The sequence below is a fragment of the Crocodylus porosus genome, unplaced genomic scaffold (genome assembly GCF_001723895.1).
Source record: "Crocodylus porosus isolate Cpor-Errol unplaced genomic scaffold, CroPor_comp1, whole genome shotgun sequence".
NCBI lineage: Eukaryota > Metazoa > Chordata > Crocodylia > Crocodylidae > Crocodylus > Crocodylus porosus.
In genome coordinates, this window is record NW_017728943.1 from 93,293,758 (window position 1) to 93,317,697 (window position 23,940).

Consider the following 23,940-nt stretch of genomic DNA (forward strand, 5'->3'; position numbering starts at 1 on the left):
ATATATATATATACCTTCAGAAAAAACCTCCACTATTCAGCTCCTCACTTTTTAATTCACAATGAAAAGAAGCTTATGGCTAGATCTTGCCCAGCATCTCTGTTGTGCAACTAAATTTGATAGAGAACTGATAAGCAGCCAACAGATCAAAAGGAATGCTAATTCTGGGTGTGAAAGAAGTACTCAAACAACCCAACTCAGATTATACAGCTGACTTTGAGCTACCTAAACCCAAGTTGGGTTCTGCTACATGCAGGCATTCACATAGGGAGGTAGTTGAAGGTAAGTTGGTGGGGGAAAGGTGGGAAAGGGAGGGACTGACAGGATCAGGGGACTGGTTGGTCTGGAGGGAGCTGGTGTGTTCCCTTGGGGGGGGGGGTAGTTACAGGGTTAAAATAGCACAGTCCCAGGGCTGGAGCAAGTGGTTGTGTTTTCCCAGCCCCAGGCCTATGTTGTGAATATGTGAAGGCAGGGTTAAACTATTTTAGATTTGGGTAAAGACTGATCTTAGTTAGTTCACCTCCTGAGGATAATAGTGATGCATAGGGGGTGCACGTGCACCCCCTGAGAGCACTACACACCCCTGACAGCCAGCATGGGGGGCGGAAGGTGAGAGTACTGGTGCCCCCCCATGAGAGCTCCGGCTGGGGAGTGAGCTAGAATCAGTCCCCCCATGGCTGATCCTGCCCTCACAGCCTGCGGGATTGGCCGTGGGGGGAGCCCACAGTTGCTGACTGTCCAGTTGTGGGGGGCAAGTGCCCCCCCAACTCAGGAGCCACCAGTCACCCTCATCTGAGGATGAACTAACTTGAATCGGGTTCACCATTTTTGGGGGCGATTTAAATTTTGTGAATGCCTGCATGATATGACTTTTAAACTGAATTAAATGTAATGCTTGTACATATCCCTTGAGTACTTCAATGTTACTAAATATCCATTCTACTATCAGCAACAGAACCTAAGAAAGCCTCTCTCAACATAAGGAAGACCAAGCTGAAGCCAAGAACTACATGAGCTGTATCCACCCACAACTATTTATTTTTAAAATACTGTGCACTTACACATAAAGGAACAGGTTCACAGTCATACTACTATTTGGAATGGAGAACTGTAAGTAGCCCTTCTCTTTACAGTCCGTCTATTGATGATGTCTGTTCACACTGATTTTGAAGAGGAACAACCACGTGCACTGAGAATGGTTTGGACTACTGAGGATATCTACATATCCAAACTTCAACAAGAAATCATGCATTTCAAATCAAATTCAGTGCTAAAGTGGATGTCGGTTCAGGTTAATGTTTTAGTTTTGACAAACCGAGCTCACCCATTCATAACAAAAACTGCAAGCCATGTGCAGGCCATTCAAAGACAATGCAAAATACAGAAATAAGTGTTGTACTAATTATAGAAAATACAGTCCCTGACATAAAAATCACTTATTTTAAAAAGCAATGGGAGGCATGCTTATATCATTGCTTGTGTAATGGCAGTATCATCTTCTGCCAATTTCAAAAAAACAAACCAATTTGGTGGATATCTTTTAGGTAACAGAAATAACATGTTGGTAGCTTTTGGCAGGCTCCAGTGCCTCAGATTAATGTGAGTTACTGTTTAGAATCACAAACTACCTAAACAGCACTGGTAGACGTAGTGCTCATCTGTCATGTTCTATAATGTTTCACTGGAGTCTAAAAACCTCCGTCTTGCCAAGTTGTTATGACTCTTCAGCATTATTAAAGGAAGCAGAGTGCTGAACATATGATAGGAGTACAAAAATTAGGGACAGTTGTCAGTATTGCTGCTTGCTCATATTTCTGAGTGAATGAGTAAAACATTGCATAACTGTGTCTGACTTCAATACTTCTTTTATACATTTCTTAGCAATGTAAGTAAAGTATATGAGCTGTATGCGTGAATGCATATACACAATACATGTAACACATGATATAAGAATGCAAACTTATACACCTGGTAAAAAAATAAATTTTAGCCCAGTGACAGTCCTGTGGGTGGGAACAGTGCAGCCATGGGGATGTACTGCCAACACATACATGCTTTTGTGAAGCTAAGTTAATCTAATTTTGATGCAAGTTAGTAGACCTACTTAGGTCTAATTTAGATGAGGTGTGCCATTTTGGGGTGATTTATGCCCTCTGTATGGCTCTACAATTAGGCCTGTACATTTAGATCAGCCTAGCCTAACCCTTATTAGGTTGATCTAAATGTAATGCCTGTACATCTCCACAGGCAACATATATAAAACTGAATAAAAAAGGTTCATTTTTTGGGTACAGGCTACACAGATGGAGTCACATACCACTGAAACTGACAGCCTCAAAAGGGGAGCTCAGAGGCAGCTAAGGAATGAATAGAATCACAACATGACTTATTTTCTCATTTATCAGATACATTTTACCAGGGGTGGATCTAGAGGCGGTATGGCAGCCTGATTACACCCCCCTTTGGCTACAATGCACCTGAGCTCTCAATGCTGGTCAGGCCAGATTCCCTGCTTTCATGCAAGTCTAGAGATGTGGCATCGCTGCTTGGCCTCTCCTTTCTCTGCTGCTGAATTCAGTGGAGTTTGGGGGAGAAGTAGGTAAAGAATGAACAGCAGTAGTCCCAATCTCCCACCTCCCTCCCCCACTCCCACCAGGGCTCCAGGGCCAGGTGAAAGCAGGGACCCTGGCCAGATTTGCAGAGATTGGTTGGTGAGTTCAGAGTTCACTGCTCACATGGAGCTCCAGTGGAAGCCTAGCACTGATCAGGCAGTGGGTTCAGAGCTCATTATGCATGCACAGCACAGCAAAAATAGAGGGGTGTACCCTCCCTGGAATGCCTATGAGGTATTGCCATTTCTAATTTCTAAGAATCTAGATAAAGGAATAAATAATAAAGAATGACATATGCAGCTTCGTGAGCCAACAGATTTGAAAAGCTGTCGGTCTGGCATCATAGCTCTGGCACTTTATAAGTATTATAGACTAAGAAGGTCAGAATCTGAAGGAAGGGGGAAGAACCTATAGTGATTGAACAAACATGAAAATTACAATACTGGATGAAGATCAACGGTCCATCTAATTTTGTATGTTGCCTCATGTGCTTCAAAGAACTGCATACAAACATCTGTATCACACTGTATGATGATACTTCTTCTTAACCTCCGGGCAATTTGTATTAGAAGCATAATGATTATTAATGCCCCTTCATATAAGCATCTCTCTCACTGAACTCTAATGCTTGTCTAAATATTACGTTTACTAGATAATTCATTAAGTATTCTATGTATACTACCATGTGTGAGAGATTAGAACACTTAAAAACAATAAAGGACATATATAAACAAATGTTCATAGGAAGTTCATAGGGAAGTAGAGTTAGAAGGGACCTCACAAGGTCACCTAGTCCAGTCTCCTGCTCAAGACAGGACCATCCTCAACTAAACCAGCTTATCTAACCTGCTTTTGAAAATTTCCAAGGATGGAGGTTCCAGAACTTCTCTGTTTTAATGATTAACTGCCCTCATAGTGAAAAGATTCTCTCTCGTCTCCAGCCTAAATAGCCCTGACTGCAGTTTGAAGCCATTACTCTTAGTCCTGATTTCTACAGTCACAGAAAATAGTCTATTTCCATACTCTTTATGATCATTATTCAGGTATGTGAAGACTGGTATCAAATCCTCCTTAAGTCTTCTCTTAGCCAGACTACATAACCTAGGTCTTTCATTCCTTCCTCAGAAGTTATGTTTCCCAGATGTCTAATCATTTTTGCCCTCTGCTAGACTCTTTCCAATTTATCCATTAATTTCTTAAAATGTGGGGCCCCAAACTGGACACGGTGCCCCAGGTGAGGCCTCACAGTTCCAAATAGAATAGAAGAACCACTTTCCTTAATTTGAAAGCGATGCTCTTGTCAACAACTCAATATGCTGTTGGCTTTTTTTTTTTTTGCAAGTAGAACACAATGTTGGCTCATATACCACTTATTCTGCTTATTCATATACACTGTACCCACAGGTCTTCTCTCTAGTAGTGCCACCTAACCAATCATTCCCCAGTTCATATTACCCACTGTGATTCTAGTGCATGCAATTATTCTTTCCCAGTTGCAGGACTTTGGACTTGCCCATGTTGAATTTCAATTGGCTAATTTCAGACAATTTCTCCAGCTTACTGACCCTACCCACCAAAGTAACTATAACTCCACCCAACTTGATGCCATCTGCAAATTTGCTAAGTGTGCATGCAATCACATCCTCCAAACTATTAGTGGACAGTTAAACAGTATTCAACTCAGAAAAGACTCCTTGGGAGCCCTACTTGATACCTCCTCCCAATTAGACATTGAGCCATTGATGACTGACATGATGCTTTTTGAGCATGAGGATCTAGCTAGTTATGTATCCACTTTATAGTATTCTATCTAGTCTGTATTTCCTTGACTTATTAATGGGAGACGGTGTCAAAAGCCTTCCTGAAATCAAGATCTTTTCCCCCCATCCACAGAGCCAGTCACCTTATCATAGAAAGAAGTCATAGCCCTTACTATAGGAGGAAAAGTCATAACACAGTAAATGCAAAAAAGTCTACTTCACTTTTATGATATTTCAAGAGAAATACTTGAGTGTAACTGTTTATTTAAGCAGTTACTTAGCCTATATTTTTTTAAATGGTCTGAATCAGCATCAGAATATATTTCATAACCTATTTTGTAGAAGGTAAATGGTATCAGCGTACTTTGCAGTTTCATTAATTTTAAAATATCCAAAAATATGTTTCCTTGCCTTTGGGCAGCTAAAGTAAGTATTCATACCCACTCCAATTCTGTAATTAGCTATTGAATTAGTTTATTTTATTTACCAGTGACTGGACTGTTATTCTCAGAATGCCTAATATACCAGTTTTCATCTAAAAAGACCTCTACATGTTTAAATGCTCTATGAGCATTAGCTAATGAGTTTGTTAGAGCCAGGAAGAGAACAACTTAGACTAGTAAAAGCTTGACCTGAAAACAATTTAAAATTTCTCTATAAGGACAAAACCAAAATTATTTCCCAAGATCAATGCCTACAAGACAGCAATTACAAAACCCCCCCACCAGAAGAAACAGAATCTGTGAGACATTACAGAGCATGACAGAATCCTAATTGTTAGGGTATTTCCTGGGATGAGAGAGTTTTGGGAGATGGTTCCTTGGCCCAGGACTATTTATGTTGCCTAGGGAGATCCCTGAATCTTCATCACTGGAGATTTTTAAAAGTAGGTCAGATGAACCAATCATTCCAAAATGATAATTAGGTAAATCTTATGTTAATTTGGGATGTGGGGATGGATTAAATGACCTATTAAATTCCCTTCCATTCCCATTTCTCCATTTCCTAGAATGAGAGAAAACTGGCAATTCAAGTATTATTTAACCTGGGTGTATATTTAATGCAAGCACAAACTGAAAAGCTCACAGATTTCAATGGGATTCTCTATTTCACTTGCTGCGCAAGGCTTTGCAAATTCACCAAGAGTGACTCTTAACTTCCTCTACCATCAACTGGGGAAAGGCATCCCGCACTGTAGAGAGAGGTGTAGGTCATGTTAGGCAGAAAATGAGGTAGATTTGCACCTTATTATATAATCATATCACATTAGGGTTGGAAGGTACCTCAGGAGGTCATCTAGTCCAACTCTCTGCTCAAAGCAGGACCATCCCCAAATAGATCATTAAAGCCATCTAATAAACTGATGATACCAGGGGTTTCAAAAGTATAAGCTTTTGTGAGCCTGGAAGCAGTCGTCAGAAATCAGTGGTGCTCTTGCAGCGATTTAGCAATATTAGGTGAAAACCTGGTTTCACAAATATTTATCTATTTATCTATCTGGGAAGGTCAGGTGTAATTAAAATGGTAATTTAATGCCAACCAATCGCACACAGCCAGTATGTGTATATATATTAGAATATATATTAGACATAAATTCCAGCAGCACCGGTTGTATGTGATACTTGGCATTAAATTTGCTCAAGTTACTCATAAGGAATAAAAGATGTCCAGGTTATCTTTTTAATACAAATGGATCACACAAAATAAATTAAAAACTTACAAAGCAACTCTTAAAAATTCCAATATAAATACACATTATATTGTTCCTAGGTGATGAATAAGCTGCAATCCAGCTTCCCTGAGAACACCTTGTATTCTGAGTCAATAAAAAGCAAACAAACAAACAACAGCCGCCCGTGGATACCCCAACCCTATTTCAAGTCTTAATGCTCAGTTCTTGACATTCATGCCTGAAACTCCAGTTTATAAAGTATCCAGCACTCTCTCAGTGAGATTATTCAGTGAGAGCTGATCTAAATTAGTGTGGACTGAATCCACATTGTCTGGATGAATCCACTGTCTCCAACCTAGGTATAACACAGTATTTACTCCCATTGACCACACAACATGACTGCCAGCGAATGCCATTTCCCCACTGAACATGTACGGATTTCCCAGCTGGACACATTTTGAAAAGTTCCTTCCTATAATAAAAGGGGGTTACACGCCTTCCTTTTCTTCCCAGCATAACTGGTTGGAACCAACGTGGTTATCTACTGGACTGGAACCCTTCACATTAGTAACTAATTATTTGCTAATTCTTTACTAAATGGGAAATTCCAAAGAATTATCATAGTAGAAAGCTCAGGACTATTAGCAAGGATATATACAAAATTGCTCTGAAACATGGAAAGTTTCAGTCCTCTTCTTCATGGGTCATTCTACTGTGTCGGGGTAGCATATAAAATATGGAAATAAAATGAAGCATCTTCTTAAGTATACATCAGCATTTTTCTTCAGTTTTCACACCAGATGCAATGTAACTACAATTTTAGTTACTTTTGTAACTCTACTTAAGCCAAAACAAACTTTCAATAGAAACTAGAATTTTAGCTACTAAGTCAGAATTATTACTTAACTTTTTGAAAATTGTACTGTGTATAATGCAAGTACTATTGTGATTGCGTGTGATGGGATTTGTGTATGTAATAATAATTTAAAAACCCATATATTACTAAGTTACCTAGCAAAGTATATAAAAAGTATCCATCTTTTAGACCAGATGCTCACCCTCTCTGTTTAGGGACAGAAATTGCACATAAACCAGTATAAGTGATTGGAAACCAGTCCAAATCTCTAACACAACAGAAGTTTAGTGCACATAAACCACTTTCAAAATGGCTGAAACTGGTTTAAGATAAACCTCTTACGGATGTGTTATCAGATTGAACTAATTTAGGTTAAATAGGTTTATTGAATTTCTGTCCCAGACCCCCTCCAGATCCAAGTTAACTCACAGTCCCCCATCCTAGGATGTTTTGCACCTCCCCTGGAAACCTCCCTCATAGGATAAGTAGGCTAGCCTTGACCCAAGCTATCTGCTCCAGGCAGGCAGGGAGGTATGCTCTAGCACCCACCCTGGCTTCCAGACTGGGCCACTACAGGCCCTTGACTATTTCTGGAATCAAAACGGAATGTCTGTTCACTTGCTTATCTGTTCAGTTTACACAGCTTAGACTAGCCCTCAAAGATTGAATCAATTCAGCCTTGGGCTTTTTGACTGTCTGCACTTAGCCTCTGGGTGCACATACATGTGTGCTTTACTGTGGAGTAGACTAATTAGCTCTGCACTAAAGTGTCACAGTCCATGTGTGCTGGTATTAAAAGTGCAGTAGATTAATTAACTCCACCATGAGATAGTACTGTCAGCAACATTACTATTTTATGGCAGAATACTTACATGCAATCAAATGCACACGCAGACTGTGACAAGGGCTGGCTGGGGCATGAGGGTGCTAAAGTGTGGGGACTGCCTGCTGGCTAGCCCCACACTGGTGCACCCTCGTGCCCCAGCCAGCCCCTATGCCCCTGACGCCATCACCTAGAGCCCCAGCTGTAACTGCTATGGTCTTGGCTGCACATTTAAATGCTGCACCTGGAAGCAGCTGACTGTCATGAACTGTGCTGGAGTTTATATCATCGTATGAACCGCTCATGCAGATGCATCCTCTGACCGCTGCTCTGCTCCATTCTCCTGCCTGACTGGCTGCTCTGCTTTCTGTTCTCTGGCCTATACTCCCTGTCTAATCTGCTGCTCTTTTTCCTGCTCTCTGTGCTTTGTCACTGCACTGCCTGTTCTCTTCTCAGTCTGCTGTGTGCTGCACAGACACTGCCCCTGCCAGTTGTGGCACATATGATGTAGGATGACCCTATTTTAGCGCATCATTAAGATCTTGTTGGTTTGGAAACTACAGAAATAGTTTGAGATCAAATCTGTTAAGATATATAGAACTTGCCAATTCCAACTGTGTTTATTTCCGTGAGATTGCTTTGCCTCATCTGGTACTTCCATAAGTAAACTTATTATATAAAATAGTTAACTGACATATTTAAAACTTTTACATAAAACTTTGGTTCAAGTTTTGTCTTGTCCCTAGTTTAATGTAGCAATTGTTTATTTGTTAAGAGGTTGAACAATAAAATTGACAAGGGTTATTTAATAAAAAGGGAAAACAAATAGAAAATACAATTCACTGAATAAGAACGTTGTAAGTGCTCACTCTTTTAGTGTCATTTTGTAGCAGTATAATTAGCCCAGAACGTTATTGGACTTTTAATATTAAACATCAAAGTTATTTAAAGCATGATGAATGCTCCACTTCCCACCCCTGCCTTTAAAAACCCAAACACCATTTAGAATAGCAATTTTCCAGATCTACTAGAAACAAATCATCTCTCTCGGAAATATAATGTGAATCTCTGCTTATCTCTTCATATATCTTTTTTTTTAAGAAAATGACATAAAGAGATGACCAGCTGTATTTTGGACTCAATGTATTCAAATCACTTACTATTTTGGTAATTATAATATTCAACAGCATGTTCACTGAAAATCTCTTTCCCTCCCCCTTTTCAAAGAAAACAAATAAGGGTCTTTATGCTACATCCAAGAAAAATAAAAGAACAATGAGAATTGTGAATTATACTGATGGACAATTAACCTTCAGGCCACCACTTCTCCATTTGGTTAACCACATATAAAACCACACACATTTATAAAAGTGCTAAAGTAGTTAGAAGAGGTTTTTTTTAAGTATCAACTGGAGTGATTTATAAATTTGTGCCTCTAATTTTCAGCAGTTCTATACAACAACAAGTTCCAGAACTTATATAAAAGTCAACAAAAGATGCATGCACTCAGTTTTTCTGAAAAATCAGATTTGCAGTGTAAGTTACAACCACTATTTTAACAGCACCCCCAATGTTTGCATGTCATGTTTGTAACTACAACCTGCAACTTTAAAGAACGTGCAGAATTTAATGACGGGAATGAAACTAGCCTCATCGGAAACACAAACTTTACCACAAGTTGAGAAAGAGCTCTCAATTTTCTTTTATTTATTTTGTTGGTATTGTTAAGGCTTACACTAAGAACTGCTGAGGCTTCAAGGGCTTCCATAGACAGCTCCTTGTTTGGAGTTTTAAGGACAGTAAAACATGACTCACAGATTGACTGAAAGCCTGCCTTGAATTTACATCTGGTTTAGGTTTAGGAGTCTGCATGCTGCACAGTTCCAGTAATTAACTCTTTCCAGGATGGCTGCATGAGTTTCTAGACTAGAGTATGTAAATGCAAAGCTGATAAGGGAACAAAAGCAGTATTTTAATTCTGTGAACATAACTCTGTGCTTCTAAATAATAACTTGGCTGGCCAAAGGCCAGATACACTTCTGTATCATTTGGCCTTATATTTCCCTCATCAGCTTGGCCATAAACTTAAAGTGTTGTTATCACAAATAAGCATGTTTCTGTTTATATTTCACCTATGGATCTGCAATTCATCACCTTTCCCAGAATGTTGTAATTTATTTAATGGTTCTTGAAAGTCTTAATGGTTGTAAAAAGTTTAATTTGCATGCATGTAAAAATATACAGAGAGAATAAAAACTGCTAAAGATTGACAAAATACTTTAAAGAATGGAACTGGCAGGTGCTACAGGGTACCGTAATAGAAATAGTTTCTGCAGAGCCAATTAATTCAGCCTTTTAGGTATAGGGAATTTAACTTATTCTTTCCATTTGCCTTTCCAAAGTTTTGGAATAAAAGCTAAGAAGCACATTCAAGCCTGTGAAGTGTGTGGCAAACCACTTATGCTGATCAAGGAGTGGCAGGAAAATGCTGCCAAGAGCCTCATTCACATCATCACAGGGATGGTATTTGATGGTGACTATTTGATGAAAATGAGGAAAAACTGGGAACTGCAGGCATAAAGATCACATCCAAGAGAGCAATAAAACTGATATATTCTTTGACATTAAGCTGCGAGTACATGATGTTACCCTCCACCCCCAAGAGACTAATTCACCACCAATGGTGAATGAGCCTTGTTTTGCAAATAGGTCATGTTTCTGAAAACACAAAAGAAAGATGACAAAACCAAACCCAAATAAACAAACAACTCTCTCCCTCTCTCCTCCCCACCACCCTGAATTAGATTACAATTTAGGTTAGAAGTTTTGCTGGAATTTGCCAGTAGTACAGATATAAATGCACACCTACCCAAAAGTCAAAATTTAAGTAATCTTTCTGTGGAAAAATCTAGTATTTCCAATATAGCACTTTGTACAACACATAGCTAGCCTGATAGCTAAACATCAGCCATGTGACTGTCATTCCAACAGCATGTTTCTAAGTAAAAAGAGGAAATGATAGACATGGCAAATCCTTGTAAACTTTTCAGGGTTTTAGCAAGAGTTGTTTGGAGGGTACTTTCAAAGTGTGATGTAAAAACTAGATATTCACCTAGTCTAGTATTAATTCATGTAGGGCTATTCAGTGAATCAGATGCACTCATGATAGCAACAAAACAGGACCATAAACTTTATTTAAATTACCAATACCACAATGACATCGTTATTTGCAACACTGAAGGTTATCATATGAAGATACTAGTAATTAACTACATCATGGCACGCCAACACACACTGTGTGATCCAGGCTTTTAGATCCTTGCTCATGGTTTAATATGATTTTTTTTTTAATGTTACCATTTAAAAGGTATTTTCTGCCTAACATTGAGTTGTTTATTACATTTCACTGAAACTTTAGTGGAAATTGTGCAATAAATGACCACTGATAAATCAGAATTTAATTTGCAAGGACAAAACTTACTCTTGGAAACTATTATGATGACATAAATTTAAAGAGAAACTTCTTGATGGCTAAAATTTGCCATAAAAAGTGTTTATAAATAAAGCAGAGTACTATCTCTTCCCTAAATTAAATCCAGGGCCTGCTAAATTTCATGGATCACAAACCTAATTTTTTCCTAAGCCACAAATGTACAGATGTGGCATGTCACAATACACTGAGAAATAAAAATGATTTGCTCACCCTCACCCTAGTTCTGACATGGATGCCTACAGTTTTGTATAGTTTCTAATGAGTACTATACCTTGGCATCAGTGATAGTCACCCATTTCCTCCTTCAAGTGAAAAGCCTTACTAAATTTCCTCATAAACCAGGGATATGCCCATGTGCTATATGGATACACTATGCTTAAATTTATATGGTATAGAATTTTTGTAAAAACCTAACTTTTTTAAGAGTCTAGAAAGACATTTTGATAATCTAAAGTAAGACATGATCCAGAAACTCTGAATTAAAAATCTTGCATCATTCCCATTACCCAGGCTGTCTGATTCTCTTTGCATGGTGAGTTGATTTAAGTCATGTGGCAAATGCTAAGATATCTGCTGTGGAATGACACAGAAACAGAAGCCATCACTTGGCATAAATGCATCAAGGAGAGCTGCTGACAGCCATGGGAGATCAAAAGTAGATCAAATTGCTTAACAAACTATGTCATTGAACTCAGAAAGGCTAAATTGAGAATTGAGTTGAGCTGTGAAATCTGGGGGCAACTGATGGAGCCAAACTCAGTAGGTATATTAATAAAATTCCTACCTGCTCTTTTGCCTTGTTTATGTCTACTACATAACATTAATTCTTCACTATATGTTTATTTTAAATAAGCATAGCAGAAGTAAACAATGTATGAGTTTAATAGTGGATGGTTCCTACTGTTTCCTGTATTTCATTGGTTAATTTTTTTAAAATTGTGTATAAAAATCTCTGTTAAAAAAAAAAGGGCAGGCCTTCAACATGTTTGCTGCAAGCCCTTTACACTTAGGCTTTTAATGTGAAGTCTTGGAAGAGGCTTTCTCCTCTAAGATTTACAAACTGCAAGGCACACAGTTCATAAAATCTAAAAATGGGAAAAGGCCTCAGCAGTCATAATGGAAAAAGCATAAAAGAATGGAAATCAACAAAACTACCCTTTCTACACAAACATGCATCCAAACTTATGGCTGAGTTAGCACCACAAAGAAATCATTTTGAAGAATCATAAAGATTTGAGTTTGCATGTGCTTATATATGTTACCAACATATACAGATGTAAAAATAGGGCTGGAATCAGATACTATTGTTATGGTTACAAAACAGTTTCAGGTATAACTTATTTTAAAAATCAGTATCCGTTTCAAGATAAGGTGTTTGAAGGCTGAAGAAAAATGCCTCCCCGTTTTTTATATGTGGGTTGATAGAACATCTCAAACAACTCGTTGTATTCAAATATTAGCCTAATAACCAAATAGGGATTAAATACATTAGCAGTAAGTCATAATGAAAAAATGGTGTGTGCACACTTCTGGTCAAAACTGATACTTCTAGGAGATGAACATGTCCTGTATAATGCTGAGTGTTATCAATTCCCATAGACTTCAAATACAAAATAGTATGTTTATCTTTTGTTAGGGGTGCTTAGTATACATTTCAGTATTGGGTCTTATGGTTTAGCTCTTGCTGGTTCTTGGAATTTATATGCTGCATTAGCCAAAAAATAAAGTTGTAGAATGCACAAACTGAATAAATAATTAGAAAAAGGCACCTGAAAGCCAATTACCTCCACATTCAACCTTGTTTCCAATTAAAAACTATATTAAAATGTTAAAAATAACATTAATGCATATTTGACTTGATTCCATTGTTAACTTTAAATGCATTACTTTATTCTACAAAACATGTAAAAAGGTTTTGAGTGGCCAACTTAATGTTGCTGAAGCAACTTTAAGTTTTGGAATATCCTGACTTTACTTTACTTTATCTTGCAACCTTTATGTTTAATACAAGGGTTTTTTTGTATTTTGTGTGATATTCTCCCATAGCATGGATAGCAAAACTCAAGACATTGTAAATCAGCATCCATAAACGAGGAAAAAGGGTAATGTTTTATATTAATCTTCAGTTCTGCACACAGGGAACCCCCCCCCAGAAAACATTTTTTCTATCTGTGCAAAGTTTCTTTATGTGAGAATGCACTCAGTGCATATCCTATAGGTCTCATTTCATCATTGTTAGCTTTCTTGCAAACAAATTTCCTAGTGCACAAAATGATGAATTAGCTGAGGTGATGATTAGTTTGCTTGGGTCAAAAATGGCCAAGGAGAGCATGGAAAAATATTATCTTGATCCTATTCAATACCGCTTTCTGCATAGGTCATCATAATGAATGACATGTGCCCCCGGCAGCTGGGGGGCAGGTGGCATGGTGGCAGCAGGACCATGGTGGCGGTAAGTGGGAACTCCCACAGATGCCGCCAGTGCTGTTGGTGGGGTTCAGAGTGGAGAGCACCAACCAGGGGTCAGTGACCACCTGCAGACACTGCCAGCAGTGACGGCGATGGCCAGCAGTGATTGCAGATCACCCACAGATGCCACCAGTGGTGTCACCGGTGGGTTGGTGAGTTTTTGTAGGGGGTGTACCACCATGCTCAGGGGGTGCACATGCTCCCACGTGCACCCACTATGCATCACCCCTGGTCATCATACCCACACTCTGATGGAACCTAGTCACAAAAAGGGTATAATTCTGGGTGTAAACTGGGTTAAACTGACCATAGCTATATAATGTTTCAGTTAAGTTAAATTGGGAGATGGTCTCCATCTTGATCTTATTGGGTGCACTCAGGCACTGGTAATTACAGAGCCCAGAAAATAGGCACCATCTCTTCCAAAGACACTTTTGCTCAGGTTCAGAGAAAGTCCACTTCTTAAAGTATTCCCTATTTTGCAAAAGCTATCATTGTGCATCTTGTGGGGAGAACCACGGAACAGGAGATCATCAAGAGCAAGTATGGCAGAGGACCAGCATAGCTTAGTAGGGAACTCTTCAGTAAACAAAAACACAAAAAAGAAGTTTAGAAGAAGTGGAAACTTGAACAAACAACTAGGGAGGAGTATAAGAGTATTGCTCGGGCATGCAGGGATGAAGTCAGGAAAGCCAAAGCACAATTGAAGTTGGAGCTAACAAGATGTGAAGGGGAACAAGAAGAGTTTCTATAAGTATGCCAGCAACAAGAGGAAGATCGGGGAAAGTGTGGGTCCCTTACTGAATGGGGCAGGCAAGGTAGTGACAGAGGATGCAGAAAAGGCTGAAGTAGTCCATGCCTTGGTAAGGGTGTTGCCAGCTTGGCAAGGGAAGTGATTATTCCTCTCTCTTCAGCACTGGTAAGGCCACATATGGAGTGGAGTATTGTGTTCAGTTTTTGGTCCCGCACTACAGAAAGGATGCAGAGAAACTGAAGAGAGTCCAGAGCAACAGAAATGGTTCAGGGACTGGGGCACATGACTGCTGAGAAGAGAATGACAGAACTGGGCTTATTTAGTCCAGAGAAGAGGAGACTGAGAGGGGATTTAATAGCAACCTTCAAGTACTTGAAGTGGGGTTTGAAAGAGGATGGAGCTAGACTGTTCTCAGTAGTGACAGATGACAGAACAAGGAATAACAGTCTTAAGTTGCAGCAAGGGAAGTTTAGGTTGGATGGTAAGAATTTTCTCATTAGGAGGGTAGTAAAACACTGGAACAGGTTACCCAGAGAGGAGGTGGAATCTCCATCCTCGGAAATTTTTAAGATACGGCTAGACAAAGCCTTGGCTGGGATGATCTAGTTGGGGATGGTCCTATTTTGAGCAGGGGTTGGATTAGATGATTTCCTCAAGTCCCTTCCAACCTTAATTTTCTATGAGTCTATGATTCTAACAGAGAAGACTACTTCCTTCAGTACATGAAAGATTTTGTGTGAAGATGATATTCTAAATGGTAGGCATTTGAATCTGTATCTCCTGACCAGAGTAATGAACTGTTTGCTCTCTGTTAAATTCCAAGTTAGCATTGAGCGTGCTGAAGTCTTAGCATCTTGCATTTTGCTAAGTGGGTGCTTGATTGCTGGCATGGATTAGCATTGACATTCCAGAGTCTTGGTGAGACTGTAATGAAGATGTGTGAATCACTAAAAGGCTCCGTCAAGATGACAGTGGGTTCATGCACAGAAAAGCCAGTGAACCACCTCAACAACTCCCTGATGGATGATGACTTGGTATTTTTTTCTTAACAGCTTTCATCAGGGCAGTGGAATGTGCTACGGGCAAGAAAAGTTAAGCATCCTTTCTTGAGCTTGACTGGGTAGGCTTGTTTCAGATTTTTACTCCATTAAACAGCCTTGGGAATTTTTGGACTGAGTTTATCATTTTCACAGATTAAGATTTGACCTTATTTAGCCTCCATATTAAGCCCTGTTCTTTACTTGCCTTACAGTTCAGTAGCATCCATTTTGAGATCTCTGATTAAATAGCTAGCTTCCTATATAAACCCCATCTGGTACTGACGCTACTTGCTCAGAATTCTGAATCTGCAAGGACATAGTTTCATAGTTGGTAGTCGGAAGGGACCTGAGCAGATCATCAAGTCCAACCCTTTGCCATGGCAGGAAAGAGTAGTGGGGTCAAACGACCCCAGCAAGGTCTGAAGACCCCTTCTGAAGACCCCCAGGGTAGGAGCGAGCAACACTTCCATTGGAAGTTGGTTCCAGCTCCTAAACATCCTGACTGTGAAGTAGTGCCTCCTGATATCTAGCCTGAATCTACTTTCAGTCAACTTATGGCCATTGTTCCTCATTACTCCCTGTAGTGCTCAGGGGAACAAGGTCTCTCCCATAGCCTGCTGGTCCCCCTTGATCAGTTTGTAGATAGCCACCAGATCTCCTCTCAGGCTTCTCTTGTGGAGGCTGAACAGGTTCAGGTCCCATAGCCTCCACTCGTAGGGCCTGCCTTGCTGCCTCCTGATCATGCAAGTGACCCTCCTCCGGACCCTCTCGATTTTGTCCACATCCCTCCTGAAGTGCGGCGCCCAGAGCTGGATGCAGTACTCTAACTGTGGCCTGACCAGTGCCACATAGCGGGGGAGGATCACCTCCTCGGACCTGCTTGTGATGCATCTGTGGATGCATGACAAGATGCGGTTAGCTTTCTTGACCGTGTCCCCACATTGGTGGTCCATGTTCATTTTGGAATAAGTAATGACTCCAAGATCCTTTTCTGCCTCTCTGCTGACAAGAAGAGAGTTCCCTAGCCCGTAGGTATGCTGCTGGTTCTTTCTCTCTAGGTGGAGTACCTTGCAATTATCAGTATTGAATCCCATCCTGTTCTCCTCCACCCACCCCTGTAACCTGTCTAGATCTAGTTACAGCCTGTCCCTCTCCTCCAGTGTGCCCACCTCTCCCCACATCTTAGTGTCATCCACAAATTTGGACAGGGTGCTTTTCACTCCCCCGTCCAAGTCACTGATGAAGATGTTGAACAGTGTGGGCCCAAGGACTGAGCCCTGGGGAACCCCACTGCCCACATCCCACCAGGTCAAAAATGATCCGTCCACCACCACTCTCTGGGTGCGGCTCTCCAGCCAATTTGTGACCCATCTGACTGTGTAGGCATCGATGCCACAGCCACCTAATTTCTTAATGAGAATGGAGTGAGAGACAGTGTCAAAGGCCCTCCTGAAGTCCAGAAAGACTATATCCACCGCATCACCTGCATCTAAGGATTTTGTGACCTGGTCATAGAAGGCCACCAGGTTGGTCTGACATCTTCAAGTACAAATAGGGTTTTTTTGTCAGGAAAGGAGAAGTTGAGATGAGCCACAGTACATATGTGCAACTTTTCAGACATGACTAATGTCAACTACTGTCCTCATCTTGGTACATTTTGTACCAGTTTGGGGTGCAATGTCTAGAGTCCAATGATTTGGCTCAACTTTCAATCACCAGAACATTCCCCAGGAAGGTTTTCTTGTTTTTAGTAGCTTGTTCATGTACATGGAGAGTGGCACTTTTTAGGACAGTTGGCATTTTTAACAGGACATTTACTGTAGTCCAGAGACATGTCTCCCAGATAATGCAGAGATCCTGGCTGCTGCCATAGGTACATCTTTAGTGATGTGGTCTCTAGCAGGTCATTTAGAAGGTCTGTCATGTGTTCAGGCAATGGTTACCGCTTCTTTAATAGCTGGCATCAAACAGTGACAGTTATTGTTGATTATAAACTTAACAGGCACAACATGGGTTATTACTTCTCGACACATTCAGCTAATCTAGCTGCAACAACAGGTTTCTCAAGAATCAGATCAGGGCAAAGATGCAATCTCCTGACACAGCAGTCTCTTTTACTACAAACTATAAAATGACATATGTCATCATGAAATTTACTGATGACACTGCAGTATTGTGCAAAGGCATATAGGGTAATCAGGATCCCTCTTTTGTTGAAACCAGGGAAAAAAAACTTGCATCTCCCATAAATTTTGTGAACTCTGTCCAAGAGAAAGACAATGTATGCACAGGTAGGAAAAAAGTATATAGTCAGGGCCTCTTGTGTGGACAGGACATTATAATAAACTCTTACCTTTTCTCTCTCATGTAGGAATTGGTGTCATGTGTTTGGTCTTAAGTTAAACAGTGAACTGAATAACAAACATTACATTCAGCACCAAAGAACTATGTTAGAGCTGGGAAGGCTGTGGACTGGCTTTAGGAAGGTTTCTTCACACTCCATAAAGAACATTTAAAAGATGTCCTAAAGTGGCACTAAATTGCTTTGTGCTATGGGAAATTTGGAGGCGGTGCCCTGGCATCTGCAGCTACCTTTCAAGTGGCATGGCAAATTTAAAAAGGGGCACAGTGTCAAAATAGGCATTCTTCCAACCTCGGGGCTGGAGTAGTAGCCATAAAGAGATTAGGCTGCATCCTGGTGATGGGTCAGGGTATAAAGAGAGAAATAATATACTGTTGCTTAGGTCCTTTATTCATAGAGCCCAATTATTCCATAAGGGTGGAAGTATTTCAGCTCTTTTCAATGCAAAGCTATCTTACTGTGAAATTTCTCAGAGAAAGAGCATGAAATGTCTATATGAGTATATAGAAAATTTGATCCAGGATTCATGGAAGTATTTAAACAAGCCTAAATATAAAGCATCTTCCTGAACCAGGGCCTATAAACATTCATGCTCATAAAGGTAAGAGTAAGTCCCTTAAATGAGAAAGCTATAGCCTGAACTGGTTTCACATGGCTGAAGCTTACTTTGGCAGTAAACTTACAGTGCTTTGATTTCGTGTATATTATCATACAAAGCTGTCTCTATATTGATATAGAATGAAAATAAAATCCTAAATGGGAAAACATCAAAGATAACCTTTGCATATCCTATGATATTATGAAAAAATGCTTCTTAGAATGTTTTTAATGGCAGTTGCATGGCTAGCGTGTGCCACCACTTCCACCCTAAACTTTCATTCTAGTTCATGTGGGGAACCTTGAGGAATTTTGGGGGCAGGGTTGTTTTGTTTTGAGCCTAAAGCTATGACAAAATCTAGCATAATCCTGCAGGTTTATCTTTTCTGCTAAAGACAGACGTGTCTCTGCATCTGCACAAACTACACAATGGTATACATATTAAAAAAATTGGGGGATTGAAGGCATATATATAATCCCACATAGCATCAAACACAACCATGACTTGCTAGTTAGAAGTTATGAATCGTGCCTCGGTGTGCAGTAACCTTAAAGACTAAAGGACACGTAAAATAGATCACAGAATGAAACTGTTAGAAGTACTATAAGTACCAGAGTACAGCAGATACAGATAAATATAAATAAGTGTTTTCAGGCTCTCTATACAGGTACTATTATTACTACTGAAGTGCCTCAGATGACTTAATTGATGGAAGGAACAAACCCCATTGACCAGAAATCAGGAATAGTTTCAGGAAAGCAGAGTTCATGAGCACTACACCAAACAGGAAGAGGAGGATGTTAATGGTTGGGAATGCTCTTCTGAGGGGAACAGGGGCACTACTTAGACATCTGGGCCTGGAATACCAATAGCTGTACTGCATGCCCAAACCCTGAATTCATGAATTTGATAGAAAGGTTTATCAGGCCATGAAACCATGATCCCTTTCTATTCACTTTACAGAAGTGCTGTGTGCAAGGCATGGGAAGTGAGGACCAGTCTATTCAACACTGGTTTTACCTCAGCTGGCAGAGGAGAAAGGGTCAGGATCTGCACCCTGGGGGGCAGTGGTGGCAACAGGGGCCAATCCAGCTGTGGCAGAAGCAGCGGCTATCATTCATGCAGCCCCTCTAAGCAGGCACCTGGGTCTGGTGCCTCAGTCAGTCATCACTCATTTTACTGTTGTCAGCTGGAGTACTCTGTCTAGATTGGTTGCACAGCATTTTAAGTAGGTAGTCAAAAAGTTAAGAATACAGAAATAGTAAATGAAGATGATAAAGGAGCTGGAATGTAAGCCATAGAATGAAGGAATCTGGTTTTACCTAGTATGGGGATAAAGATGGCATATGATAGCAGTTTTCCAACATGCAAAAGGTTCCTATCAAGAGGAAGAAAAACTGTATTTCTTTCACACAAGGGGCAGGTCATGAGTCAATGAGTTTAAAATTCTAGCAAAACTGATTTAAATTATATCTCTGGGGACACTTTTTAATTGTAAAAACAATTGGGCAATGGAACAAGTTGCCAAGGGAACCTTTCTGGAATCTTTTTCATTATGAATGTAAGACTAGAATGGGCCTGAGCCATGGAAGCCTCACAGACAAGGAACCATAAAACTGAGAACATCCTACAGAAGGGGTTTTCAACCTTTTTTAACAAGTGTACCCCTTCAGTCTCAATGTTTCAGCTCATATGTCCCTTTATATATTTTATTGTTTTTAAGGAGGGAGGGGGCAGATCAAGGCCCCCATGGTGAGGGAGGTAGGGAGGGAGTGGAAGTGGGGTTGGTGCTACATAAGCAGAGAGATAAAACATTATCCAGGGGGTGTATGCATGCATGCACAACCATCCTCACCCCCTACACCAGGCAAGTCTGTGAGGGAAGGAGTGGGGGAGGGGAAATGGGCTGGGGGGGGGCAGGGCAGATCGAGGTCCTGAGGCCCCCACTGTGAGGGAGGGAGCAAGGGGCACAGGCAGGAGCAGGGGCTGGAGTGAGTGGGGCCCTGACTGGGCCGGGTGGTGGGACAAGTGCAGGCCTGGGAGCCTCTCCTTGTCCAGTCACCTGGCCCAGCCATGGCTCCATTCACCCTAGCCCCTGCTCCTGCACTTCTTCCTCGCTTATCATGGGGGCCTCAATTTGCCTGCCCCCCCACATACAGCAATGAGGGAGGGAGTAGGGCTGGGACAATTCCCACCATGCAGGAGGGAGTGGGGCAGAGGCATGAGTGAATGATTTTCCCCTGCCCCACTCCCTCCTGCACTGTGGGGGTCTTGAACTGTACCTCCAGCCCAGTCGCAAAGAAACCGAGGAAGGGAGTGGGGCTGGGGCAGGCACTGCACAGCCGGAATAGGGTGTGGGACTGAGCTGCACAGAGAAGCAGGGGCTCCCCCAGCTAGACCCCCACCAGGTGGGCTGGGGGGGCCCAGATCTGAGCAGGGGGCTGTCTGGGCTCCACTCAGGGTGGGAAGGAGTGGCATTGGGAGAGGGGCTGTGGTAGGGGGTCTGCAGCCACCCCAAAATTCATCAAACCCCCTCCAATCCCCTCCCAGCCCAACACCCCCACAAGAAACAGCTTGGTGCTGCCCCGGCCCCAGGCTGCAGCAGCCCACAGACTGCCCTGCCCTGCGTACTGATCTGGGGGCACACCCCCCCATGCCCTCCAGGGGGTGCATGTAGCGGTGGTGCTGGGACAGGTTTGGGGGGGGGGAGGGGGGTCACATGTGGTGGCCACCACTGCCTTGCCTGGCCACATGTCATGCCACTTTCACATGCTTGGTTGCAACTCTGTGGCTGTTGATGGGCTCTGCACCTGGCCAATTGCATGTTGCCAGAGGTGGGCACAAAGTGCACTCCCCCTCCCCCCCCGCCATTCAGACCCTGGCAGCTCTTCTGTAAGAGGGGGCAGCGAGGCTCTGCAGTGTGCTACATAGGGCTGGTAGAACCCAGCATGTCCCTTTCCCTTCACCTCCCCCAGGTTAGAGGCAAAAACACCGAGGGAGACACCGCTACCAAGCACTCTGTCCCTACTCATCTGCGCATATCCCCTACAACCTTGGGGGTATGCATATCCCCTCTTGACATCCCATGAGGAAGAAAACAACATTGCCAATGACCCGCCCAGAGCTAGTTTCCTGGTTCCTGAACTGACTACACTGGTCCTGATCTGACTATATTAGTACAGATCAAGCCAGTACTTAACTTAGCCAAATTCATGAGCAATACAATTGTTCACAATATTAAAAAATAAATAAAAATTATGTTATATGATATAAATTGCTTCCTTATAGTAAAGCAAGGATACCATTCTCAAAAAGCTTTTAAAATTTACAATTTAAAAAGGTGAGTTTTTCCCCCTAAAATTTGATAATTCTAAACTAAAAGGAAAAAAATGTATCATATGTATTTTTTAACATAGGCTACATAAGGCAGCATTAAACATATTAAATTCATCAATATTTCTCACCTAGTAAGCAATATTCAGGCCTACATTGTTTTAGCACAAAGTATATGAACCAAAGACTACTAAGAGCTAATTAAATTATTGAAGACACTGGTCAAATTTATTCTTCAGTTGTTAGAGAAAAGTCACCATTCCAGTATACGTCGATCAGTCCTAAAAACATCAACCAATATAGTGAGCAAAGTCAAGAGTCCAAGACAAAATTTAGGAATTAAAACTTACATAATAATTTTTGTACTTTTGCATGCATAGTGATGAACCAAAAAACAAAGAACTGAACTATAGGTTGCCTATATAGTTATAATTTGGTCTACTTATAGTACCTCGCAGATCTTTTTTTAGTTTCCGAAGATCCTTTTGAAAGTCTTCAAACTTCATTTGTGAAGCTTGAAAGAGGTCTTGTGGTTCTGGAAGAGGAAAGATGCATTGCTCTTTTCCAGCGTCCTGACAAAAATATAATGAATGCTTAAACATTTTTTTAAGTTGGACATGCTAAAAGGAAGAGAACTTTACACACTAGAACAAATAGTTGATAGTAGAAATTACTTATGCACAACACATTTAATTCACTTTAATTAATGTAAAAAATAAAACTAAATAAAGCAGTTGATAATAAGTGTATCTAAATTGGCTAAGATAATTATTGCTCACCTCATCAAAATTCCTCAAGTAATATGAGACAATATATGATAGAAGACTTCTGCTGTTATCCTGCATAGAAAAAAAACCCAATAGTTGTGTTGCTAAATCATATTAATTCTATGGCAGATTGTATTCATGTTATGCAAAACTATGAAAAATTCTTTGAGTTTAAAAGAGCAAAAGAAATCCAGAATGGAAGCCAGTATTCCATACTGAATTATGCTGTTAAAATTAAAACACACCTTTTAATTATTGCTGAACAAAGAGCAACTTATGAAGCTAAAAACTAAACAAATACTGAAATACCTTGATCAACTGGGGGTCTTGAATTTTATAAAAAAGTGAAATCTTTTAACGTATTAGGAAAAACAGAATATATATGGATTTCCCACTAAATAATACTTAAAATATCTAAATTAAGGGGCAAAACAGAAAAAGGTATGAATATAGTCCATTTTACTCGAAAATCATGCTGCCAAAACTTGCTCCTTGGTATTTTGTGAGGCACTACACATACATATATTTATGCATCATCTTGCCAGATTTTAATTTTGCTCAGTAAATGCTCTTATCAGAATTACTGCTATACAAGCTTAACATCTTCATGTTTTTTCAAAACACAAACTGTGTGTTTTAGCTTTGGTAGTATTATCTAAGGGTAAAAAATGAACTCCCACCGTATCCATTGCTTAAGAAATCAATAATCGGGTTCTACAGAACTGAGGCAGTGCAACATTCTGATACAGTGTAGCATAAAATGTTTCCCTTGCAAATGCTCCAATATGGCCTCGTTTTAAGAAGAGTGAGCCCTATTCAGTTTGTTTTTTGTTTTTTTTTAAGTTTTAGACACCTACTCATCAGGAGAGGACTCTAGGCTCTGGATCTGAAGAGCAAACAGGAGTGCAGATGTATGCATAGGCATAAGCCTTTCCTACTAACTAGTCCTAGAAACACTTTTTCAGTGTGTTCATTTTTTGCATCAGCTCTCTGAGCATCCAAGGGTATGTGTAGACATTCACTGTACCCAGTCTATGATCACACAGCTTGCCTTAAACCGTGAGACTAGCTCTGGAGTGGGATGTACAGATGTCCACTCATGCTGGGAGCCATGCTGAGAACTTGGTGCAAGTAACTCAGGGTAGAAGGACATGTAGACAGGATCACTGGGTCTGCTAGCAAATCCAAAGGGGGCAGGGCAGCAGGAGTGGGGGAGCTGGTGGGCCTCTGGGAGCTTGTCAGCTTGTGGATGGGAGGGTGGGGTTGTTAAAAATAATCTGTCTGGCCAGGGTGGGAAGGGACATAGGAAGAGTGCATCACCAGGGCTGGGGCAATTGACTGAGCTGAACATGTGCAGACATTGACTAGATTTGGCTAACCCATTCATGATCTAAGTTAGTT

At 40.8% G+C, this 23,940-nt stretch overlaps 1 protein-coding gene across 1 annotated transcript in view; it reads right to left on the reverse strand.

The window, feature by feature from the left end:
- The window catches only part of FMN2 (formin 2), a 251,351-nt gene that overhangs the window by 62,534 nt on the left and 164,877 nt on the right, over positions 1-23,940 (reverse strand). The window contains 2 exon segments of the mRNA XM_019549808.1: positions 22,224-22,344; positions 22,552-22,611. Coding sequence (XP_019405353.1) covers positions 22,224-22,344; positions 22,552-22,611 — 181 coding nt within the window.